Here is a 20,209-nt window from a genome sequence, read left to right as displayed (position 1 = left end):
AGCTTTTGTATCATGTAATTACTCTGATATTATGTTTTATCTCAAAATTCAATACTTAAAATGGAGGTGCACCGGGACCATTTTTTTTCTTCAATTATGTAGTTATGAACAATTGAATGTTGGTTCACTTGCGGGCCCTATAATCGGAGAGCAAAAAAAAAAAAAAAAAACGGTCTGGCCACGATGTGTACGCACGACCCATGGTTATACATTTTTAATGCGTCAATAGCGATAAGAAGGATTTCGGTTCACTACAAAGTGAACCGAAAAGTGATAATAATTGGACGCCCTCAAAATGAATACAAAAATAATGACAACGCTAGTGCACCCAGTGTCATTTTAGTGTGTGCGTTTTGCGGTCGCAGAGTACTTCCATATTCAATAATTATTCCCTTTTTATTGGAATTGGGTGGATTTCTCTGGGTCAGCGTGTTGCTTATTTTTATTATGAATGTTTGTAGTGGCATTTTACTTAGTTCGTGCTCCTTTTTTAACGGTTGTGTACTTTTAAACCAGATTAACTGCTATTTCTGCTCATCTTTTCATCCGGCATTTTAAATGTTTTGACTGTATAGGCCTACAAAGTTTTGAAAGCGCTTTATAAAATGCAATTAAGTTAAGTTAAGTTATCATTGAATCTCTGTTTCGGCTGGTGAGTGTTGGGAACGGACTTTGGGTAGGTCTTACTGTCTTATTAACCTTCAGCTTCGGACTCCGGCTCTGTAGCTAAATCGGGTGCTCCACGTAGTACAAAGTTTAAGGAGACCCAGTGTGGCAGGGTAATCTGTCTCCCCGAAGTGTACAAGGTAGGGTACTTTTGATTGTCACCCCCCTCTAGGCTCCTTCAGCCCACGTTAATTATTTTCCATTATTTTGGGGGGAAGAAGCTCCGGCGGAGAGAGACACCAGGACAAAAAAAAAGGAAAACAAAAAACTCCATCAGGAAATTTGTACAGACTGGGGTTATCCACAAGGAAATTTGTTTACAAAGTCCATTGCGAACATTTAACTGCAGAGACAAAGGAAAAGAACGAAGGAATGCTCCAAAAGGATGCATTTTTTGAGAATTGTGCGTAGACTAGGTGTTTTCGACTCGGTTGTTACAGCGCCCTCTTTTGAGATCTTTCAAGGGCGCCACCAATAGTTATAATTGCTTCACATTGCGGTTACTAGTAAAAACATCAGCATTCCTGTCAACAATAACTTGGTTTTGTTCTCAAGTTGTTGCCCAGTTCTTCGCCATAATGCTCGCGTAAAGTAAAGGCAACTCAATGAGTAAAACTGTTTGTGATCACTGGTGTTAATCTCTAACACTAACGGTACACTGTAGTAAGAAGCAACACAAAAGTCATGACAGAAGCAGAACAGATCGAGTGAGAGTGAGGTCGAGTGTAGACTGTATGTAGAGAGTTGCACAGGAGCTCGAGCGTTATTCGTTGCCATTGATGGATGGTGAAGTTTCTGTGATGATGATTTGATACTTGATAGATAGTGAAACAAAGTTTTAATAATGCAATGAATGATGGATCAGCAAGCCAGTCAGGACTCCACAACAAGGACAAGGGAGAAAACAGGTGAGTCAGGCCAATTTAAAAGTTTAGGTAGTTACTAGTTTAGTTAGGTTAGGATAGGATGTCGATCGTACTCAATCGCGAGTGATTATTGATCTTTATGATGCATGATGATGATGAGGTAAAAAATCTGTTTTCATATTGCAACGGGAATCCTTGCAATGTGCCAACAGCTACAAATGTCATTGCAGTCCTGACTGTAATTTAACGGAGGCCATTACATGATTACCTCTGGTCTTGGCTTTGTTGATGCCACACTAAAATAAAAGCTTCCCATGCCATAGGCTAGCAACCCAGTTACTCTGGGGCACTGTACACCTTTTTCGAAAACTTTTGGGAACCAGACCTCTTGCTCCCAGTCGCGTGTCCATATTATGTTTTGTACACAAAGCACGACCGGGTGTTTTTTTCTTTCTAGGCGGGCGTGTGCAGATAATTCACCACGTTTGTCCTGGGGAAAAAAATAATATGCGCACGCTCGTCACATATCGTCACTTCGCGATACGTTCAGCAGAGTTTGGGGACAATCAGCATTTGTAGTGTAGTGGTAAAACGGAGTAGTTGGGGACTGAATTACGGTAAGAATTTATCTTTTTTTAAAACTTTTGAGATTGCGGAGTTGATTTTCTGTTGCCAACATGGCCAATGAGAGTTCAAAGGACACATAGAGCAAGTTTTGGCGAGATAAAAAAAAATAAATAAAGGAGATTTGTGTTACCAAAATTCAATGAACCAGTATCGTAAATGTCGTAAGGGATATAAACCTATGAGGTTACGGGAGACGATAGCGAACGAAACCGAAATAGTTCTAGGAGTAGGGCGCTAGTACGCCAGAGAATGTCAAAATTTCGAAAAAAAGGAGTACAGTGCCCCAGTTACTGGGTCTAGTTCATGGCCGTTAACTTTCTTATGTTTAAATCCTATTTATAGATTTATTAACAGGACTGTGTGTCAACAAGCAGATATTGAAAACAAGAAGTGGAGAATTCGATATTGAAAGTATCCACAGCCTACACCTGAGAGAAATGGGTTAGTTTCTATTCTTCAGTATTTCCTTGTACAGTTTTTATTTCCTGATCAATTGTGAAGTGTAAGTGTACACTGGCGCTTCAACATTATTACCCCTGGTCACTGGGCCTAAACTATCTCAGCTCCCTGGGGAGTATACCTTGTTCAAGACATAGCATCACTTTATTATCAGTTTCTGTCTTCTTTAAAGGCAGTGGACACTATTGGTAATTACTCAAAATAATTATCATCATAAAACCTTTCTTGATTACGAGTAATGGAGAGAGGTTGATGCTATAAAACATAGTGAGAAACAGCTCCCTCTGAAGTGATGTAGTTTTCGAGAAAGAAGTAATTTTTCATGAATTTGATTTCGTGACCTCAAGTTTAGAATTTGAGGTCTCCAAATCAAGCATCAGAAAGCACACAACTTCTTGTGACAATGGTGTTTTTTCTTTCATTATTATCTCGCAACTTTGACAACCGATTGAGCTCAAATTTTAACAGGTTTGTTATTTTATGCATATGTTCTGATACACCAACTGTGAAGACTAGTCTTTGACAATTACCAATAGTGTCCACTGTCTTTAATTTAAATGCAATTTCACCTGTTTTAGAAATGGTTGATCTTGGCATGGTACGTCACATTTATACATTATTTGCTTGATTGTCAATTAAAATAATTATGACTTACTTCTTTTCCAGATATTGATAACCTTGGTTGCATTGGAGACTGCACATACCTAGAACGTCTTGATATCAGCAGAAACGACCTTGTTAACCTTCGTCCTTTGACCCCTCTCAAGCAGCTGTCCTATTTGAATATCTCTGCCAATCGCATTACAGATATTGGTAAGTATGAGGTGCCAAGTGGTGATGAGGTTTGTTTGTTTGCTTGTTGGGGGTGTTTGATTGTTGTTTGTTTGTTTGTTTTCTGTCAAGGGAACTCGGCAAACACTCATAAGGGGATATAAACACCAAGCTGACAACAGTCAATCTCTCTCGTAGAAACATTGGTTTAAGGTGTTGTGGACAAGTCGTTTATGGTCTGTCGCGGTGAGATAGTAGATTTGCGGTGGTGTTGCGTATGATTCAGGTTTCCCAAATCGGATACTGCTCTCGCGAAATCACTGCTCTAGCGAGAACTGCTTGCTGCCAACTTCTACAACTGGGACTGTAGTTGTGATAGCAGTAATCTCGCGGAGCCAGCAGTCTCGCGAGAATATCGCCAGAATCGCGAAGGGAGTCAGAACGCTTTCACCGCAACAGACATTTAACGACTTGTCCACAAGTTTAGAGGAGTGAGGGGTCTAGAAAAAGTGTACGGTTTGTATGTTTGTGAAAAATTTGATCATGTGAACAGCCCTTTTAGGACTCTTTGCTTTTATGATGACAGTGTTCTACTTATATTTCAGATCCCTTAAAGGAACCTGTCAATCTTCAAAAGCTTAATGCCTCCGGAAATCTCATTGGCAGTAGCGACAGTCTCCAATCCCTAGCAAGCTTAGACTCCTTTACCAGTCTGATCTTACATGATGATGCTTGTTATTTTATATTTCAGATCCCTTGAAGGAACTCGTGAATCTTCATAAGCTCAATGCCTCCGGGAATCTCATTGGCAGTAGCGACAGTCTCCAATCCCTATCCAGCTTAGACTCCTTTACTAGTCTGATCTTACATGATGATGCTTGTTATTTTATATTTCAGATCCCTTGAAGGAACTCGTGAATCTTCATAAGCTCAATGCCTCCGGGAATCTCATTGGCAGTAGTGATAGTCTTCAATCCCTATCAAGCTTAGACTCCTTTACCAGTCTGATCTTACATGATGATGCTTGTTGTTTTATATTTCAGATCCCTTGAAGGAACTCGTGAATCTTCAAAAGCTCAATGCCTCCGGGAATCTCATTGGCAGTAGCGACAGTCTCAAATCCCTATCCAGCTTAGACTCCTTTACCAGTCTGATCTTACATGATGATGCTTGTTATTTTATATTTCAGATCCCTTGAAGGAACTCGTGAATCTTCAAAAGCTCAATGCCTCCGGGAACCTCATTGGCAGTAGTGATAGTCTTCAATCCCTATCCAGCTTAGACTATTTTACCAGTCTGATCTTACATGACGCAGTGACTGATCTGAACAATCCGATATGCCTCAATGCATCTTATAAAGCCAACGTTATGGCCATCCTGCCAAGGTTAACGACCCTCGACGGGGAGAGAGTGACGGGAAAAGGCAGCGAGTTGTATCAACTGTGTAAAAAACTGGATGCCATGTTGGAAGGTATATAGTTATTGTTTTATTTGTTTATATCAACAGCCGTCGATTTCACCAAACTCTTTCTAACTTAGGATAAATCTTAGGGCTTAGGACAATTTAAGTTTCATAACCATAGACGTTAGGATGCATTGAACTCAAGATAGGATTAATCCTAGCATTTCGTGAAATCAGCTGCAGGCCTCAAAGTTAATCAACCGCCGTGGCACCCTGTGCTTTTGCTGCGGTGCCCTGTTCATGGTTCTTGTACAAATTTACTTTTTCCTCATCGAGGTGCCCCTCACAAGAGGAAAATTGCTGTGCCCCTTCAAGAGTTCAAAGTTCATGGCCTGCGTCAAGACTGATTGTGACCAAGCGATCGAGCACAGCGGACTCAAAGTCTGATCAACTGAGTGGGGTCCCGGTTGTGACACTTGTGTCTTTAAGCTTGACCATTATTGCTTCAACCTGCAGATGGGATGTAAAGTGTGGATCTGTTGTGGAATGATTGTAAAAGAACCCAGTAACACTGATCACTACGAGAGGGGGTTTGCCCTGGTGTTTCTGGCTGTGACTGTTGAGTGAGCCGCAGCACCTTGTAAACCTTTATAAATTTATAAAGTGCAACATAAATTTAATTCAATTAATTGTCCATAAAATGGAAATTTGCTTTTTTCGAACGGGCTCGCAACAGTAAAAATATTTGAAAAACAAATGGGTCTCATAATTCATTAACTTCAAAACCTGTCGGAAATGTTCTTTTTTGGATAAAATTGCATTTCATTTTAAAATGGTAATTATCTGTACCTACATGTAGATGAAGCTAAAGCAAGTCCACCTACAAGAACAGCACCTGAAGAATCATGGGTCTCTAAAGACTTCTGGCAACTGAAAGCACCAGGGAAGACTGAGGAGACAGGATGGGAGGTGGAGAAACAGTTTCAGGGTAAATTTCTCATCCATTTTGGAGTTCTTAAAGCCATTGCACACTTGAAAATAAGGGGAGAAAATAACGGGAAAACCCACCCTTGTTTCCGCACGTTTCGCCCTGTCATGACATGTGTTTAAAATAGATCTGTAATTCTCGATATCGAAGAATTTATATTGTTTTAATGTTTTCTCAAAAAGTAAAGCATTTCATGGACTAATATTTCAAGGGAAGTCTTTCACCATTACCTTCTGTAAACCCTGTAAGTTATTTGTAAATCTGTGAACTTTAATTTTTTTTTCTGTACCGAAAGTGTCCAATGGCTTTAAGGAAAATGAAGATTACAAGTCCCAGCCTATTTTCTATACCATCTGCCCGGGTAATAGTTAAAAAAGCAGGACAGTTCTTTTCAGAACTGAGAAGTCTCCAGAACCCCCAAACATCTACTCCGCGGTAGTAGAATAAAGCACGGCAGTTCTCTAGACACAAACTCTACCTGGCAAGTAGACACACACATGGTGTTACCACAAACCAAATATATATTATAGACACAGTTAAAAGTGTTGTGCACAGCCACAATCATGGGTACACGCGTGTCCATTTTATGAACAACAGTCAATTAATAATTGCTGTGTTAGTGATGAAGAAAAAAAAAACTTGAGTTTGACAAATACAAGATCTGCAAAGAGTTACTCATTATTTTTTTCTTAGCTGTTGTTCATGTGTTGTCTTTGTCTTTGTGACAAAACGTGTATCCATGATTGTGGCTGAGCATTTGTCATAGACACTCACTGAAAGATATGACCTTTTTTTTTTTTTTTTTAATAAGTAGGTAGGCTCTATTCAAATTATTTACTCTTTTTCAATTTGTTTTCTTCAGATATCTTAAAAAGCTGCCGAGACTTGGAACTTGATGCTTCCAGGAGTCTGATGAACAAACCAGAAAAACCAACTATATGAAGTTATGACTTCTCAACAAAGTACTAAGTGGGAATGTACAAATTCAGCTATTAGCAGAGAAAAATCATTCTTGCTCTTTGGATTTCATTCCCCCACAAAAAAGCTTTAAAGTCACCTGGAAGTGGTATTTTTTCAAAATAAAGCTTTTGTCACTAATATATGTGTTTTGATGAGTGGAATGTGAATAAACAGTTAGCTAAGGTTTTAAAAAATCAGTTCTTATGTTATTTACAAATTGAAGAGTAGACCCCGACCCGAGAGGGCGCTGTTCGTGACGTCAATCGAGGCAGACTTTGCCTGTAATGCGTAGAGTTAACACAATTGCAAAGTACATGTACGGACCAAGTCGTGAGTTTGTACGTTTAAAAAAAACACAAATTTTGTTTTTTTCCGGCAATGCCGACCAGGTGTATTGCTGCTGAATGCAGAAAACACTTTTTGAAATGTACCAACTCACGACTTGGACGTATATGTACTTTGCACGTGTGTTTACTATACGCATTGCAGGCAAAGTCTGCCTTGAATGACGTCACAAAAGGGGTAGGCGGAGTCAACCCCCCAAACAACTTTATATATTTTTTAAACATATAAATCGTGACAAACAATTACTACAAAAATTGTTTTATTGTTCGTAAGCATATACTCTTATGTTTGATAGAAAAAAAAATCTATTTCCAGGTGACTTTAACAGTTTGTCACTGTTTCCACAGTGTGGAGAATCTGTGCCACAGTCAAAATTCTGTGTTTGGCGAAAATTGCGTCCTTTTTAAAGTGGTATGTTCAACTGCAGCATTTAGCAGAGAAAAGTCATTCCAGTTCTTCAGCTTTCATTCCAACCATCAACCACAAAACAGGTGAAATAGTTCACCACCGTTTTCACTATGTGGCTATTCTACTTAAATGCTTTCTTACAGCCCTTTAATACCAAGAGCGCTTTCAGCCTTTTTTTGGTTAACTTGCACATAAAAAAACTTTTTCAAAAACTGTATGAGCAACGTCGTCCCATTCCTTGAAAAGTAAAAGAAGTGCTACACAATTTTGCATCATTAGAATTATTTGTATATATTGATTTATTGATTGAAATTTTTAAGAAGTGTATTTAGTTTTAGTTTTCAATGGTCTAGTTTTACCATTACAGCAATTTTGAAATATGAAATTTTTAGATTTGATTGCCAAATTAGTTTGTGATTTTTTTACTTGATTTGTTTTGTTCTTGCAATGAATTCTTTTTCTTTATAAATAGAAGCAATTTGATTGCATTTGCTTAAAATTTGTTTTAATGTTTTCAGAAAAAAATTATATTTAATTAAAATCGTACAGGGTAATCAGATTGCAAGGTGTTAATGATTTATTTCAATGATGCTTTCACCACAACTATTTATTTTTTCAAACAGATGGAAATTTTTCATCTTTTACTTTCTATGAATCCAGCTCTTTCCCAGTAAAGTCAATTTTGTTTGTAGGCCATACAAACCCACACACAGCTCTATGCTGCAGTCACTGTGTGGACACTCCTTTATTATGTACACATAAGGAACATTTCTCTACACTGTAAATAACAGTGTGGACGTATGTAAGTCCCCATAGTGTTTCAAGTCACTGTGTGGACACTCCTTTATTCTGTACACATAAGGAACATTCATCTACACTGTAAATAACAGTGTGGACGTATGTAAGTCCCCATAGTGTTTCAAGTCACTGTGTTGACACTCGTTTATTCTGTACACATAAGGAACATTCTTCAACACTGTTAATAACACTGTGTGGACATGTGTGTAAGTCCACATAGTGTTTCAAGTCCCTACATTATGTGGTGGACTTCTTTTGTTCTCAAGTCCACACTTCATGTAGTGTTGAAACACAAAATATAGGATCTTAATTTTAGATAATTTGTTTGGGTGCTGTGGGATTATTATAATGGAGAACAATTGAATCCCATTATCAGGGGGCTCAAATGTACCACAGCTGCTCATTTATCTTGTATTACTTTACCTAGGGAGGTAGTGGGGGGGGGGGGGGTTGTAAAACAAAGGTGTATGCAATCTCTATTTTTTAAAGGTGGTGTAATATGGCTTTCAAGAAGCTAATTTTCAGTAATCTTTTATCATATTCACCACCAATTGATGTGCAGAAAAATTCACTATTCCACATTTGTCAAGGATTTTATTATGCTTTTAAAACTGTTTGCTTTTTCCAGATTTTGTACCTTGTATTTTGATAACCTTTGAACTTTATCACCTCTAGCTTTGTCTAAGTTTTTATGTGTTTGTTTGAATGTCTGTTTTGTTTTTTTCGTTACGTTTAGGTGTATCTAAGTGTAATTCTTCTTCTTTGTGATGACTTTTGCATTTTCTAATTTGTTTTTTTCTTTTTTCTGAGTAGTATTGGATTAATTTCTAATTTCTGGCTGGTCCGGATTCTTTGGTTTTCTTTGTGATAACATACCTATTGTTTATGAAAGTCATTTTCGTATTTCCCTGTGATCACTACCAACAATGTTTTGTGTTTTTAGACCGAAATAAATAAAATAAATAAATTTATGAAATATTTGTACTTGGGTCATTTCTTTTTAAAGCAATCCATGAGGCTGTGGAAAACAGTAAGTAATGCTCGACCACTAGAGGGCGCTATGGGCCACTATTGGAGTCAAAAAATAATCTTGTGTCAATACTAGCATGCATGATCACGGAGGAAGGAGGTTTAAGAAAGTCATCTCCGAGAAGATATGGAAATGAAAGTCATACAATCTTAGGAATAATTTTCAGATTCACCCAAACAACAGTAAGGTTTTTTTTTTTTTTTTTTTTTTTTTTAATATTTGGTTCCTTGCAAATATTCGCTCCAACCAAAATAATGTTTTGATTTCCACAAACTATAACTTTATTGTCCTTTTACGGCCTCTAGTAATGTATAGTGGGAATCCCTGTTGTATTTTAGACCATTTCAGCAAGCTATTTTTTATTTATTTGTTCATTGATAGCAATAGTCTTTGTCTGCATAATTGCGTCCAGTGCACTACTCAGCCCGAGTTCCCCACTTTGCCCTTTAGGCGCTCAATATCTTGAATCATTTTTGGTTTACTCGGTGCGCCATACCACCATCAGTCAGCCGGTCTTTTTGTGGTGCGCGCATGTGTGACAACTCGACCGCAGGAAGGCAGCTTGCAAGAGCTAGCTGTGTGTGACATACGACGACGTCGGTGCGTAGACATCAGGTTTTTGCTACAGAAGAAACCTTAATTTGGCCAATTTTGGGGGGTAAAATGTCGGCAGTTTGTGGACGATGTAAAGAAGGAGAGGTAGTGTTCGAGTGTGCCGACTGTGTAGGAAGTAAACGGCGTGGTAAGTGTTTCTTTTTACTTTCTTAAAATGCCACCCAGACAGACGAAAGAAAAGAAGCAAGAACAATGTGTCTGGCACCTTGTCAACAAACTCCACGTGTTTTGTGTATAGTGATGAAGGTCGAGTCGGTACTTCATTCTATCACCCGACTGATGAAATTTTATGCAGATGATTTCTTTAGAAAACTTGCTCAAATAAACAACAGCTCTGGTGATAGGAAAATTAGTGTTACAAATAATTGTGTTAAACTTAAACATGATTGTTAATTAAGGTTGTCGATTAATAAAAAAAAATTAAAAAAAGTTAGTTTTTTAAAAGTTTTTTTCTTCACATTTTGATTGAGTTTGATTTTGAATAGAAATTGAAAGGTCTTGCTTAAATTTTATGGAAGAAAGATTTCATGATTTAATAATTAAACTTTAAAACAGAAAAACTTTAAAGAAAGTGCTAATGTAGTAGTATTACAACGCAATTGCGGATGGTTACTCGAGTCCTATACATGTATGAGTCCTAGCTAGTTTGTCGAACGAGGTTCGTTGCATGTCCTCCAGATGATAGCAGAACAAACCTCATACAGTTCTAGGAGTAAAGGGTAACCTACGCAAGGATATTGCCGGCACTAGCTAACTTTAAAGGAAAGGTACATATACGTTTGGTATAATATTTCTGAATTATTGGTTTTGTTGCATGTTACAGGTGAGTTGCTGCCGTTATGTGATCCCTGTAATACTTTAATCCATATCGGATTCCTCGAAGATCATCAAGTCATCTCTGTGGCAATAAAGGTATTACAAGACTGTCTGTTATTTTAAGTCTAGCTTTATATCTTGGTGTCCTTGTACATTAGTTGCGATAACGTGACCCTCCTGCCGACGGCAGAGCCGGAGGGTTACGAAACATACGCAACCTGTGCAGGGCAAAATGGTTAAACACGTACAATTTCGACAGCTAGTCAGCAAATTTGCTCCATTTTTACCACTTTTGAAAATCATGACACAAATTCTAGGAACACGAACTGGATCCTCAATGTCTAATGCATCCTTCCATATCACTCAAAACACCATTGAGGAAATAATTTGAAGAAAAATTACAAAAACTTACCAGATCCCCAAGCGAAAGAGTAAAAAATGTCCCATGTTGTGAATTTGAATCTGAGTGGGGCGGAGCTTCGGCTGTGTGCACGTACGTCACCGGGGTCATCGGACTCGGCGCTGCGTGCGGTGCATTGTGTATCCCTGCAACTGTTCAGCCGTAGTCTTGGTTCCAAGACCATTGCTGTTGCGCAGTCACACACAACCAACGTTCCGATCTATGCTTGACAAAAACTGTACACGTTACGTTATCGCAACTGCCTTGTACATGTACCTCTAGAAACTGAAAGGCTCCCTGTGACCCTTATACTAGGAGTCCAACATTTGGAGCCCCTGTAAAGCAAAATGTTTTTCACAACACCTGTGGGGCCTTTTTGCCGAGCTACATGAAAACATCTTCAACAAACTGGTTATTTTGCTAGATTGTATTTTTTAAGTTGAAATTAGCGGGGTACCTGTCTGGGACATTGTATATATATCTTTTTGGCTGGTTACTTTGTAGCTTAGTAATTTTTTATCAAACTTAACTCCTCATTGATTTTTCCGATTGACAGCTAAAGAAAGCAGACTTCCAGGAGCAGCTGAAGACTTTCAAGAGGTAAAAGTTTTTCAAATATTCTTTAAAAAGGAATTTATTTTCTTGTTTTTAACATGTTTTGAAATTTGAAGCTTCCATCAAAGGTACCAGCCCACAAACCTTCAGCCATATCATTCATGATTGCCCTGACTTCAGACCCTCAAAATGAGGACACCATCAAGTGGTTTGAAGTCACTAGATTACCAATTTAATAACATTCAATGTTTACCTTGGACCAGAGTTCAACTGAAAGAAGAGAAAACTAAAGTTTCCACTATGCACAAATTATATGTCGATACGCACACACTTAAAAAAAGTCTTCCGTTTTAATAACTAATTTCACAAAAAAACATCAAGATAAAACAATTTGTAATTCTCTAAAGTACACTTTAGTGAAATGAAAACCAAGATAAACACCAAGTAGAAAACGTTCCGAAGACGTCATTTCAATTCAGCATCCTTTAGCCTAACTTGAGTGGGTTTAGAATGCCCCACGGTTTTGAAAAATCCTTGGGAAGAACCCTGTGTACTGAAGCAGAGAATGATGCTTAGCAAACTGTTTTTCTGCTTGGCAAAAGTTAGGAGGGAACCAGTCTAAAACAATATAAATTACAAGGGTTGTTGGCCGGTAACCTGTTTCAGCTAAGCATTATTTTTCATTGCTAAGTAATTCTGTGTGCAGTTAGGAAATTGGTGCCAGATCATGAGATTGATCACCCTGAGCTTAGCAAGCAGATTGTTTGATTAAAAAAAGCGCTAAATATGTATCACCGTTTGTGAGTTTGTATACCCGAGTTAAAAGAGTTTCTTTCTTGTCTTGTGTCTATCATCTGTAGCCAGGAGAAAAGTCTGCAGTTGAAACTGAAGGAGGTCAGTTATGCTAAGCAAGATATTGAACAGAGGTAAGACAATCTGGAATGAAGCTATAAAATGTTATGGATTTTTTTGCTCGAAAAACCTATGCAAACAGGTACCCTGTCCAAAATGCAAGTCTCATAGTCAATGTTTTGAAACTCCATAGGTCCCAGTACAACCAGCAGGTCATAACTCAAGCCTTCCAAGCGGTGTTGCAAGCCCTGAAACAGAAAGAGCTTGAGTTGATCACACCAGTGAAACGCACCGGCAAGGAAAAGACTACGCTGTTAGTGGAATGTGAGAAGAGTGTCGGCCAGGTCACGTCAGAATTCAAAAGTGTAAGTCTGTTTGTTATTTGGTGGTAGGTTTCTTCGGGGTCGGATAGAAGCAAATTCTGTCATATCGTAACTGGTAAACTGAAAACCATACACAAGTTTTTAAGAAGGGCACGGCGGCCATTGGAAGAAAAAGGCCTGGCAGCGAGTAACCTTAGCAGCGAGCATGAGTAGGTGATTTTATTCCAGGTGTACATCGGCCAGTAACACGGACATCGACTGACATGGACGCACCTTGCGTGGCCGCCGTGAATTTCAGCCCGAATAAAAAATCGTTAGACTCCTGAAATTCTGACTAGTTGCCGGTTGTAAATTTCCCATAAACCATGTGGGCAGTTTTCTCTCAAGCTTGCAAGTTGCATGCAAAAAAAAATATGCTTGGTGTTTTTTGTTTTTGTTTATTTTATCAAATGTAACGAGTCTCGTTTTGGTTTTAGTTTCCCGAAACCTGAAACAAAATGACAATCAGGTACCCGAAATTAAAATACCCGCTGAAAAATACCGGCTTAGCGGTAAGGTCCACCTCACTTTGGAACGAGCAGGAGACACACTGATGTACCCTTCATAAGTGACCATATAATTCCTAAAATCACACTTTGATATAGTGGTAGTGATTTTCTAAAGGGTCCCAGATACTCATGGACTTCTTAGTTTACTTACCTTAACATGTTTGCGCCCTTAAATGCAGTTATTCAAAGAAGCGGAGAAACTCCTGCAGGGAAACTTGGTGGAGTTCGCCGAGCAGCATGAGCAGATTGCGAAAAAGGTTGGTATTTGATTTCACAATCCCCACAGTTCATAAGAGGATTATGTCCATGGTGTTACCGTAAAACCTTACTAGGTCGGCAGGCTTAGCAACATATTCCCTCAGTACAGGTCCAAGTCTAGAATGGTTGTAAACACCAAGCTGGTAACAGCCAATCTCTCTCGTGCAAACATTGGTTCAACAATGAATTGCACAAATCAAGATATTGTGATTCAGTAACTAGACAATGGTACTTGTAGTCATTGTGAAAACAGTTGTTAGCTTGATGGGATTCGAACCCACAACCCTGCAGTCCAACCACTGTACCACGGTGAGCATTAAAAGGTTAATAAATGGAAATCAATCACCACCGATTCCAATTTTGTTAATTTCTTTTACCATCGAACCCCCAGCTGCAAGACTTTGAAGTTGGTAGAGTCAGCAAGCCATTCCCGACTCTCGGCCATCCCGCCCATCTAGATATTACCAGTCTCCTTCAGAGCATCAAGGATCTATGTCTTCAGTCTGTTGAGGATGAAGTCGCGGCTGATGAGGATGTTTCCAAGGGGGAGAAGGAGGTTGGTGTAAAGCAATCCTCCCAAGGAGCTCAGAAGGAAAAGATATCGAAGATGCAGTCACCACAAGAAGGTAAAGTATTTTTTTCCCTCTTATTTTAACATCACAAGGCTGGACGGCCTCGTCAAGGTGAGGGTTACACTTTACCGATTTAGGCAATCAAATGAAATCAACCACCTACTCCTGGGGTTGAAACAGGGTTACCCCCTTCACAGTCCGTAAGGATGTAGGCATGGGTACCATCCACTAGGAGCCTGGCTAGTAGAGCAGAATGCATTTGGTTCCCAATTTTTGAGGAAGCATATTACAGCCTGAGCATTATAGTTGATTGCTTTGCTCAAGACACAAGTACCATCACAAGGGGTCGATTTCACAAAGAGTTGGGACTAGTCCTAACTTAGCCATTAAAAATGACAGCACACCTCTTGCTTGTGGTTACGTGGGATGAACTAATATAGTCTAGAGGGCACTAGTCTTTGAAAATGGTGCCCGGTTACAGCGCCTTCTCTTGACTTGAATGGTGAACAGCAGCTACAAAACTTCTTTTCTTTTCCAGATTTCTTGTCTTATTTCACATTTAAGACCGAGCTGTGTTATAAAACACATATTGACTGGCATAATTCGGTAACTATAGTGTATGTCTATTCCCCCTCGGGCCTGTGAGTGACCAGAAGAGGGGCCTATTTCCCTCTTCTGGTCACTCAAAGTCCCTGGAGGGAATAGACGTACACTAGTTACCTTATTGCCAGTCAATATGTGTACACTAAGTCTAGTCCTAAGTTCTCATCCTAACTTGAGATTAGACTAGTCTTAACTCTTTTTGAAATCCACCCCACACTCTGCTTCTGCCAAGACCAGAGCTTGGGATTGTAGTACTAGACCGCTGGCCCCTGAAATGGCACAACTTTCATGCCAATTTTATTAGAAATAATGATGATGGCTAAAAACCAAAAAGAAATTTCCCTTAAACCAGTTTAACCAACAACCTCTCACATGTGATTTGATTTTAAACAAGTTTTTTTCATCTCATCAATTTTATTTCATTTCAATTTTATTTCAAGGTGATTCTCTTCAGGTGTATGTGGAGAGTCGCATGGACACAAAAGGTCATTTCTGGGTCAGTAAGAACCTGAGTGAGGATGTGGCCAACCTCTACGAGAACCTCAGCTTCAGAATAAGGTCAGTTATAAAAAAACATCCGCTTCATTATGAAGTTCTTCAAGTGCCTTGCCAAATCCCTGGTGCCCCCCCCCCCCAAAAAAAAAACCTACAATGTCCACCACCACCACACACAGCTCTGTGTTGCAGCAGTCACTGTGTGGACACTCCTGTTTTCTGTACACTTAGGGAAAAAGTTATTCTTCAACACTGTGAGTAACAGTTCTAAGGTTTTTGTTTGGAAATTTTGTGATTTTCTTTCTTCAGTTTATTAATAAACTTTGTTATTATTTCGTGCGGAACAGACAAGACATTCTGCAGAACCCCATTGCCCATGTTGAGATTGAGGAAGGGATGTTGTGCTGTAGTCAGTTTCAAGAGGATCATCGCTGGTACCGGGGCAGAGTCCATCAGATAAATAGACAAAAGGTACTCAAGTCATTTTCGGGCTTGTATGCTTGTATGTTTCTGCAAGGGCAAGGGCACCAAGGCATTTTCTCCTTGGTAAAGGGCACCCTTTGAGGAAATTGTAATTTTCTACTGGAGCATTTCAAGGGCACCAAGGCAATGGCCATGGAGGCAATCGCCTTTGTTGCCTCCCTGAAGTGTCAGCCTGCGTTTTGAGAACCAATGAGTTGAAATTACTTACCAAATCCAGAGCTGCCACCTCTCCCTGATTCTTGAGAACGTTCCATGATGATAAACCAACCTTTCTATGTTTTGACGAAGTTTGAACATCTCCCTGTTTATGGAAACTTTGTTGTTATTCATTCGAAGAGAATTCTAAATGTCTCCCTACTTGCTGTACAAAATCTTCCTGATTTCAAGATGCAACTAATGGCCGCTCTGTAAAACTACTGATTTGTCTTGTTGGTGACTTGCAAAAAAAATAATAATAATAACAATAATAATAATAATAATAATAATAAAAAAGCTGTACTATTAGCCCTTGTACTTGCTTACATTGCCTACTTTTCTCCGAGGGCCTAATATCATGCCAGTATTGTTCTAATTCTGTTTAACAGGGCGTTGCTCGAATTCGATGGCTGGACTACGCACATGATAATGAGGTTCCATTGTCAGCTATACAACCGCTGAAAGAAGAATTCCAAACTCTTCCATTCCAGGTAAATAGAATACAGATCTCAAGATGAACCATGCAGTCATCAGCCTAAAATGAGTTTGACATCACAGCTTTGTTTTCGCTAAAAAAAAATCTGAAGAGTTGAGCACAGCTAGGATTGTTTGTGTGAGTTTGTGGTGTCAAAATTCACATTTGCAGGAATTATGAACCACGCTTAATGCTCCTGGGATAGATTTCACAAAGAGTTAAGACTGGTCTTATCTTGAGTTAGGACAAAATAATAAAAAATACTATTGAAGTCTTATATAGCGCACGTATCTACCAAACAAGGTACATGTACTCAAGGCGCTGAGTATATACATACTTTCAGAAAGATAGTTTATTGCAGTGATGGATTCTGAGACCCAATTATGTAGCACCTTATAAGGGTTTACAAGGTGCTATGGCACATTCAGCAGCCACAGCCAGGAACACCGGGGCGAACCCCTTCTCTTTTCGATAAGTGCACTTGGTTCTTTTACATACGTAACACAACACAAGGGACCAACGGCTTAACGTCCCATCCGAAGGACGAAGCAATGGTTAAGTGTCTTGCTAAAGTGTCACGGCTGGGGACGAACTACTCAGCCTACCTTAGGACTAGCCTTAAGTTTTAACAATAGGACTATCTTTGTGAAATCAACCCCTGGACTAATTGGTATTGTATGTTAATTTTTTATGTAACTCCGATGTTTGTGATGTGAAAGAAAGGACCTTTAAGATTGCCTTTGATGAGATATTACCTTTATATTACAACCTCTGCTCCAAGTTCTCAAATTTGATTGATCTCCCCCTATAACTATCAGGCTATGGAGTGCTCCCTGTTTGAACCCAGGGAGGAGGATGTACCCCACCAGGCTCGTTGGGAATTCTCTGACCATGTCGCTAATGCCTTACTGGATTGCAAGGTGCTGAGACTAGTAAGTAGCCACGCCTGCTTGTTGCCCATCAATGAAAATTGTTCGAATAAATTTATGTTTCAAGCCAAAGGTATTGGTATCAAAGGCCTTCGTTCCATATTGTTTCAGTAAACTTTTTAAATGTTAGACATATGCCTCTGGCTTTTTTTATAATATTTTGACTTAAATACCAATTCTCTGTGAATTTATGCGGTTGCTAAGTGTTTTTAATGTTGAATACAAAATAATAAAAATGATCAGGATTCAAACCCCATATTCTGCTGCTGACCACACCAGAGCTTGGGTTCTGATGAACTAGACAGCTCGGTCACGACACACCAGTTTGGAAAAAAACACAGTGGGTTTTGAAATACTTGTTCAGTTCTGGGGTGACTGGTCAAGTGCTAAAATTATTATTACTATTTTATTTTATTAAAACCACAAATCGTGGCCCAAGGGCCAAATTGCAAGTGACAAAGACGTTAATATCAAAGAGAGAAATTACTAGCCAGTTAGTCCAACGGGTATTTCAAGCCACAGTGTTCTGACATTTATTTTTTTCCACCATGACCAGGTACCACCAGAGAGTAAATACCCTGTGTACATTGTAGACTTAGAGGACAAATACAAAGACGTTAACATCAAAGAGAGAGTCAAGGAGAAAAGTAAGTCTCTATTATCTGGGTTTAAAGACACTGCCGTCGATTTCACAAAACTCTTCCTAACTTCAGACTAATCTTAGGACTTAGGACGAGTCCCAACCCTGCACTTTAACATGCGGACCTTCAGATTAATCCTAAGTTAGGACGAGTTACTTGTCCTAACTCGAGATAAGACGAGTCCTAACTCTTTGTGAAATCGACCCCTGGACACTATTGTCAAAGACCAGCCTTCTCACTTGGTGTATCTCAACATATGCATAAAATAACAAACCTGTGAAAATTTGTGCTCAATTGATCTCAGTTGCGAGATAACTATGAAAGAAAAAACACCCTTGCCACACGAAGTTGTGTGCTTTCAGATGCTTGATTTCAAGACCTCAAATTCTAAATCTGAGGTCTCAAAATCAAAATCGTGGAAAGTTACTTCTTTCTCGAAAACTACCTCACTACAGTGGGAGCCGTTTGTCACAATGTTTTATGCTATCAACCTCTCCCCATTACTCATTATCAAGTAAGGTTTTTATGCTAATAATTATATTGAGTAATTACCAATAGTGTCCACTGCCTTTAAAAGATTTATAACAATTATACTGGGTTCTTGTACAGAGCAGACATCCTAGCAGCGAGACTTAGGCACTTTACTAGTTAACAATGTTGTTTTCTTTGTTGATCTGGCACACCATTCCTCAAATGTTCTCAACTCCCTGGTGAGCATATTATAACCTCAAGATGGCGATATTAGCACTAAGAGATTAATCCAACAAAACTACCATTTTAGCCCTGGTGAAAACAGAAGAAAACATGTGACTTGGGTATGCTTGTTTATCAATGTTAATGCCATTATTTAAATCAATTATCAAAAACACAATGAGGACTGCGATACAATCGTCGGATGTAGTCTATGACCTCATTTTGAGATTTGGCTCCTGAACAAGAACCAATTCTGTGCATTGAAAAATATGTCTTTAGCAACACTTTTAGCAACAGGCATAGCAGTAACCACCAATTTGGATACGGCCTAGTAAATTATGGGAATATAAACAAAAATGTTTTTGACAGTGCTTTAAGTTGTTGTTTCCAACTATAATGCAAGTTTTTATTTTGTTTTACAGTTGAAGAGGCCTCGGGTAAAAAGGTAAGTGCTTTTTCTCTTTGATACTTGAAATAAAAATGTGCATCTTTTCATGTATCACCACATTGCCTCCAAGTGAAATGTTTCTCAAAATTAGGCTTCTAACCAAATTTTTTTATAGCCATTAACCAAATCAATCTAAACAGATGTTGAAGGCGCAGCAGAGACAATGTCAACAAAACAATACATGTACATATCCAGTGAATGCTAATCAAACATTAATAATAACACCATTAAAAAACTACAACAACAATCAGAAACCGAGAGGGAAACCAGGACCAGGCCTGCAGCATTGAGGCAAAGAAATTCAGGATGCCTGAATACACATCGAGCGTCAGAAATTAATTTGAACTTCTTAATGTTGCTTCTAGGATTCTATACAATGCAGAGACATCCGCTATATGAAAGACTTCACACCAGCAATTAGCAAAACCTCCAAGAAGGACACCACTAAGAAACCCAAGGACGCTGAGGAAGGGGAGGAGAAAAAGGTAAGATCAACTCTCAAGTGGCTTCTTATAATAGCGCTCGGGTCCGTCCCTCAGTGGCGCTCATGGTGCGTCACTGGGCCATTTTATTTCATTCCTTAAACCATCTCAGCTCCTCAGCCTGTGCTGCCAAAATTGTGGTCCACCAAGCCCAATCAATCACAAGAACCATCTCTGCCCCCACAGGTTCCCATTTACCCCTGGGTGGAGAGAAGCAATTATAGTGAAGTGTATTGCTCAGGGATACAAGTTCCTTGACCCGGATTCGAACCCAGACCCTGATGACTCAGCCACAAGAACTTGAATTTGATGCTCTAAACCACTCGTCCATGACATCATGATCCGAGTATTTATTTTAGCACATGCCAAAATTTGTATCACAAGCTCAACAGGGTCATGGAATAGGAGAGTCATAGCGTACTCCGAAAATGAATGAAGGGTGTCCAACGGTGGCATTTAACCCAGATTTACAGCGAGGTTATAGACTCTGTAATCAGACAACTTCA

The 20,209-nt window shown here is 39.1% G+C and overlaps 2 protein-coding genes across 7 annotated transcripts in view; both read left to right on the top strand.

Annotated features, from left to right (window-relative positions):
- Nucleotides 1–1,145: 1,145 nt before the first annotated feature.
- LOC139942140 (leucine-rich repeat-containing protein 61-like) lies at nt 1,146–9,239 on the top strand. Its single transcript, XM_071938868.1, has 6 exons — nt 1,146–1,574; nt 2,502–2,600; nt 3,285–3,431; nt 4,579–4,860; nt 5,651–5,779; nt 6,642–9,239. The coding sequence occupies exons 1-6, from the start codon at nt 1,520–1,522 to the stop codon at nt 6,719–6,721; spliced, it is 792 nt and encodes a 263-aa protein (XP_071794969.1). The 5' UTR covers nt 1,146–1,519; the 3' UTR covers nt 6,722–9,239.
- Nucleotides 9,240–9,852: 613 nt separating this feature from the next.
- The window catches only part of LOC139941453 (uncharacterized), a 33,330-nt gene continuing 22,973 nt past the window's right edge, over nt 9,853–20,209 (top strand). For all 6 annotated transcript variants that reach the window (XM_071937960.1, XM_071937959.1, XM_071937958.1 and 3 more), the window contains exons 1-14: nt 9,853–10,062; nt 10,759–10,847; nt 11,708–11,751; nt 12,567–12,632; nt 12,752–12,923; nt 13,609–13,686; nt 14,079–14,313; nt 15,303–15,420; nt 15,705–15,828; nt 16,425–16,526; nt 17,329–17,442; nt 17,996–18,086; nt 19,196–19,218; nt 19,587–19,706. In XM_071937960.1, coding sequence (XP_071794061.1) covers nt 9,984–10,062; nt 10,759–10,847; nt 11,708–11,751; nt 12,567–12,632; nt 12,752–12,923; nt 13,609–13,686; nt 14,079–14,313; nt 15,303–15,420; nt 15,705–15,828; nt 16,425–16,526; nt 17,329–17,442; nt 17,996–18,086; nt 19,196–19,218; nt 19,587–19,706 — 1,455 coding nt within the window. In that variant the 5' untranslated portion in view covers nt 9,853–9,983. The remainder of the gene's footprint in view (nt 10,063–10,758; nt 10,848–11,707; nt 11,752–12,566; nt 12,633–12,751; nt 12,924–13,608; nt 13,687–14,078; nt 14,314–15,302; nt 15,421–15,704; nt 15,829–16,424; nt 16,527–17,328; nt 17,443–17,995; nt 18,087–19,195; nt 19,219–19,586; nt 19,707–20,209) is intronic.

The sequence above is a fragment of the Asterias amurensis genome, chromosome 9 (genome assembly GCF_032118995.1).
Source record: "Asterias amurensis chromosome 9, ASM3211899v1".
Taxonomy (NCBI): Eukaryota; Metazoa; Echinodermata; class Asteroidea; order Forcipulatida; family Asteriidae; genus Asterias; species Asterias amurensis.
This window is presented reverse-complemented; position numbering and strand designations above follow the sequence as displayed.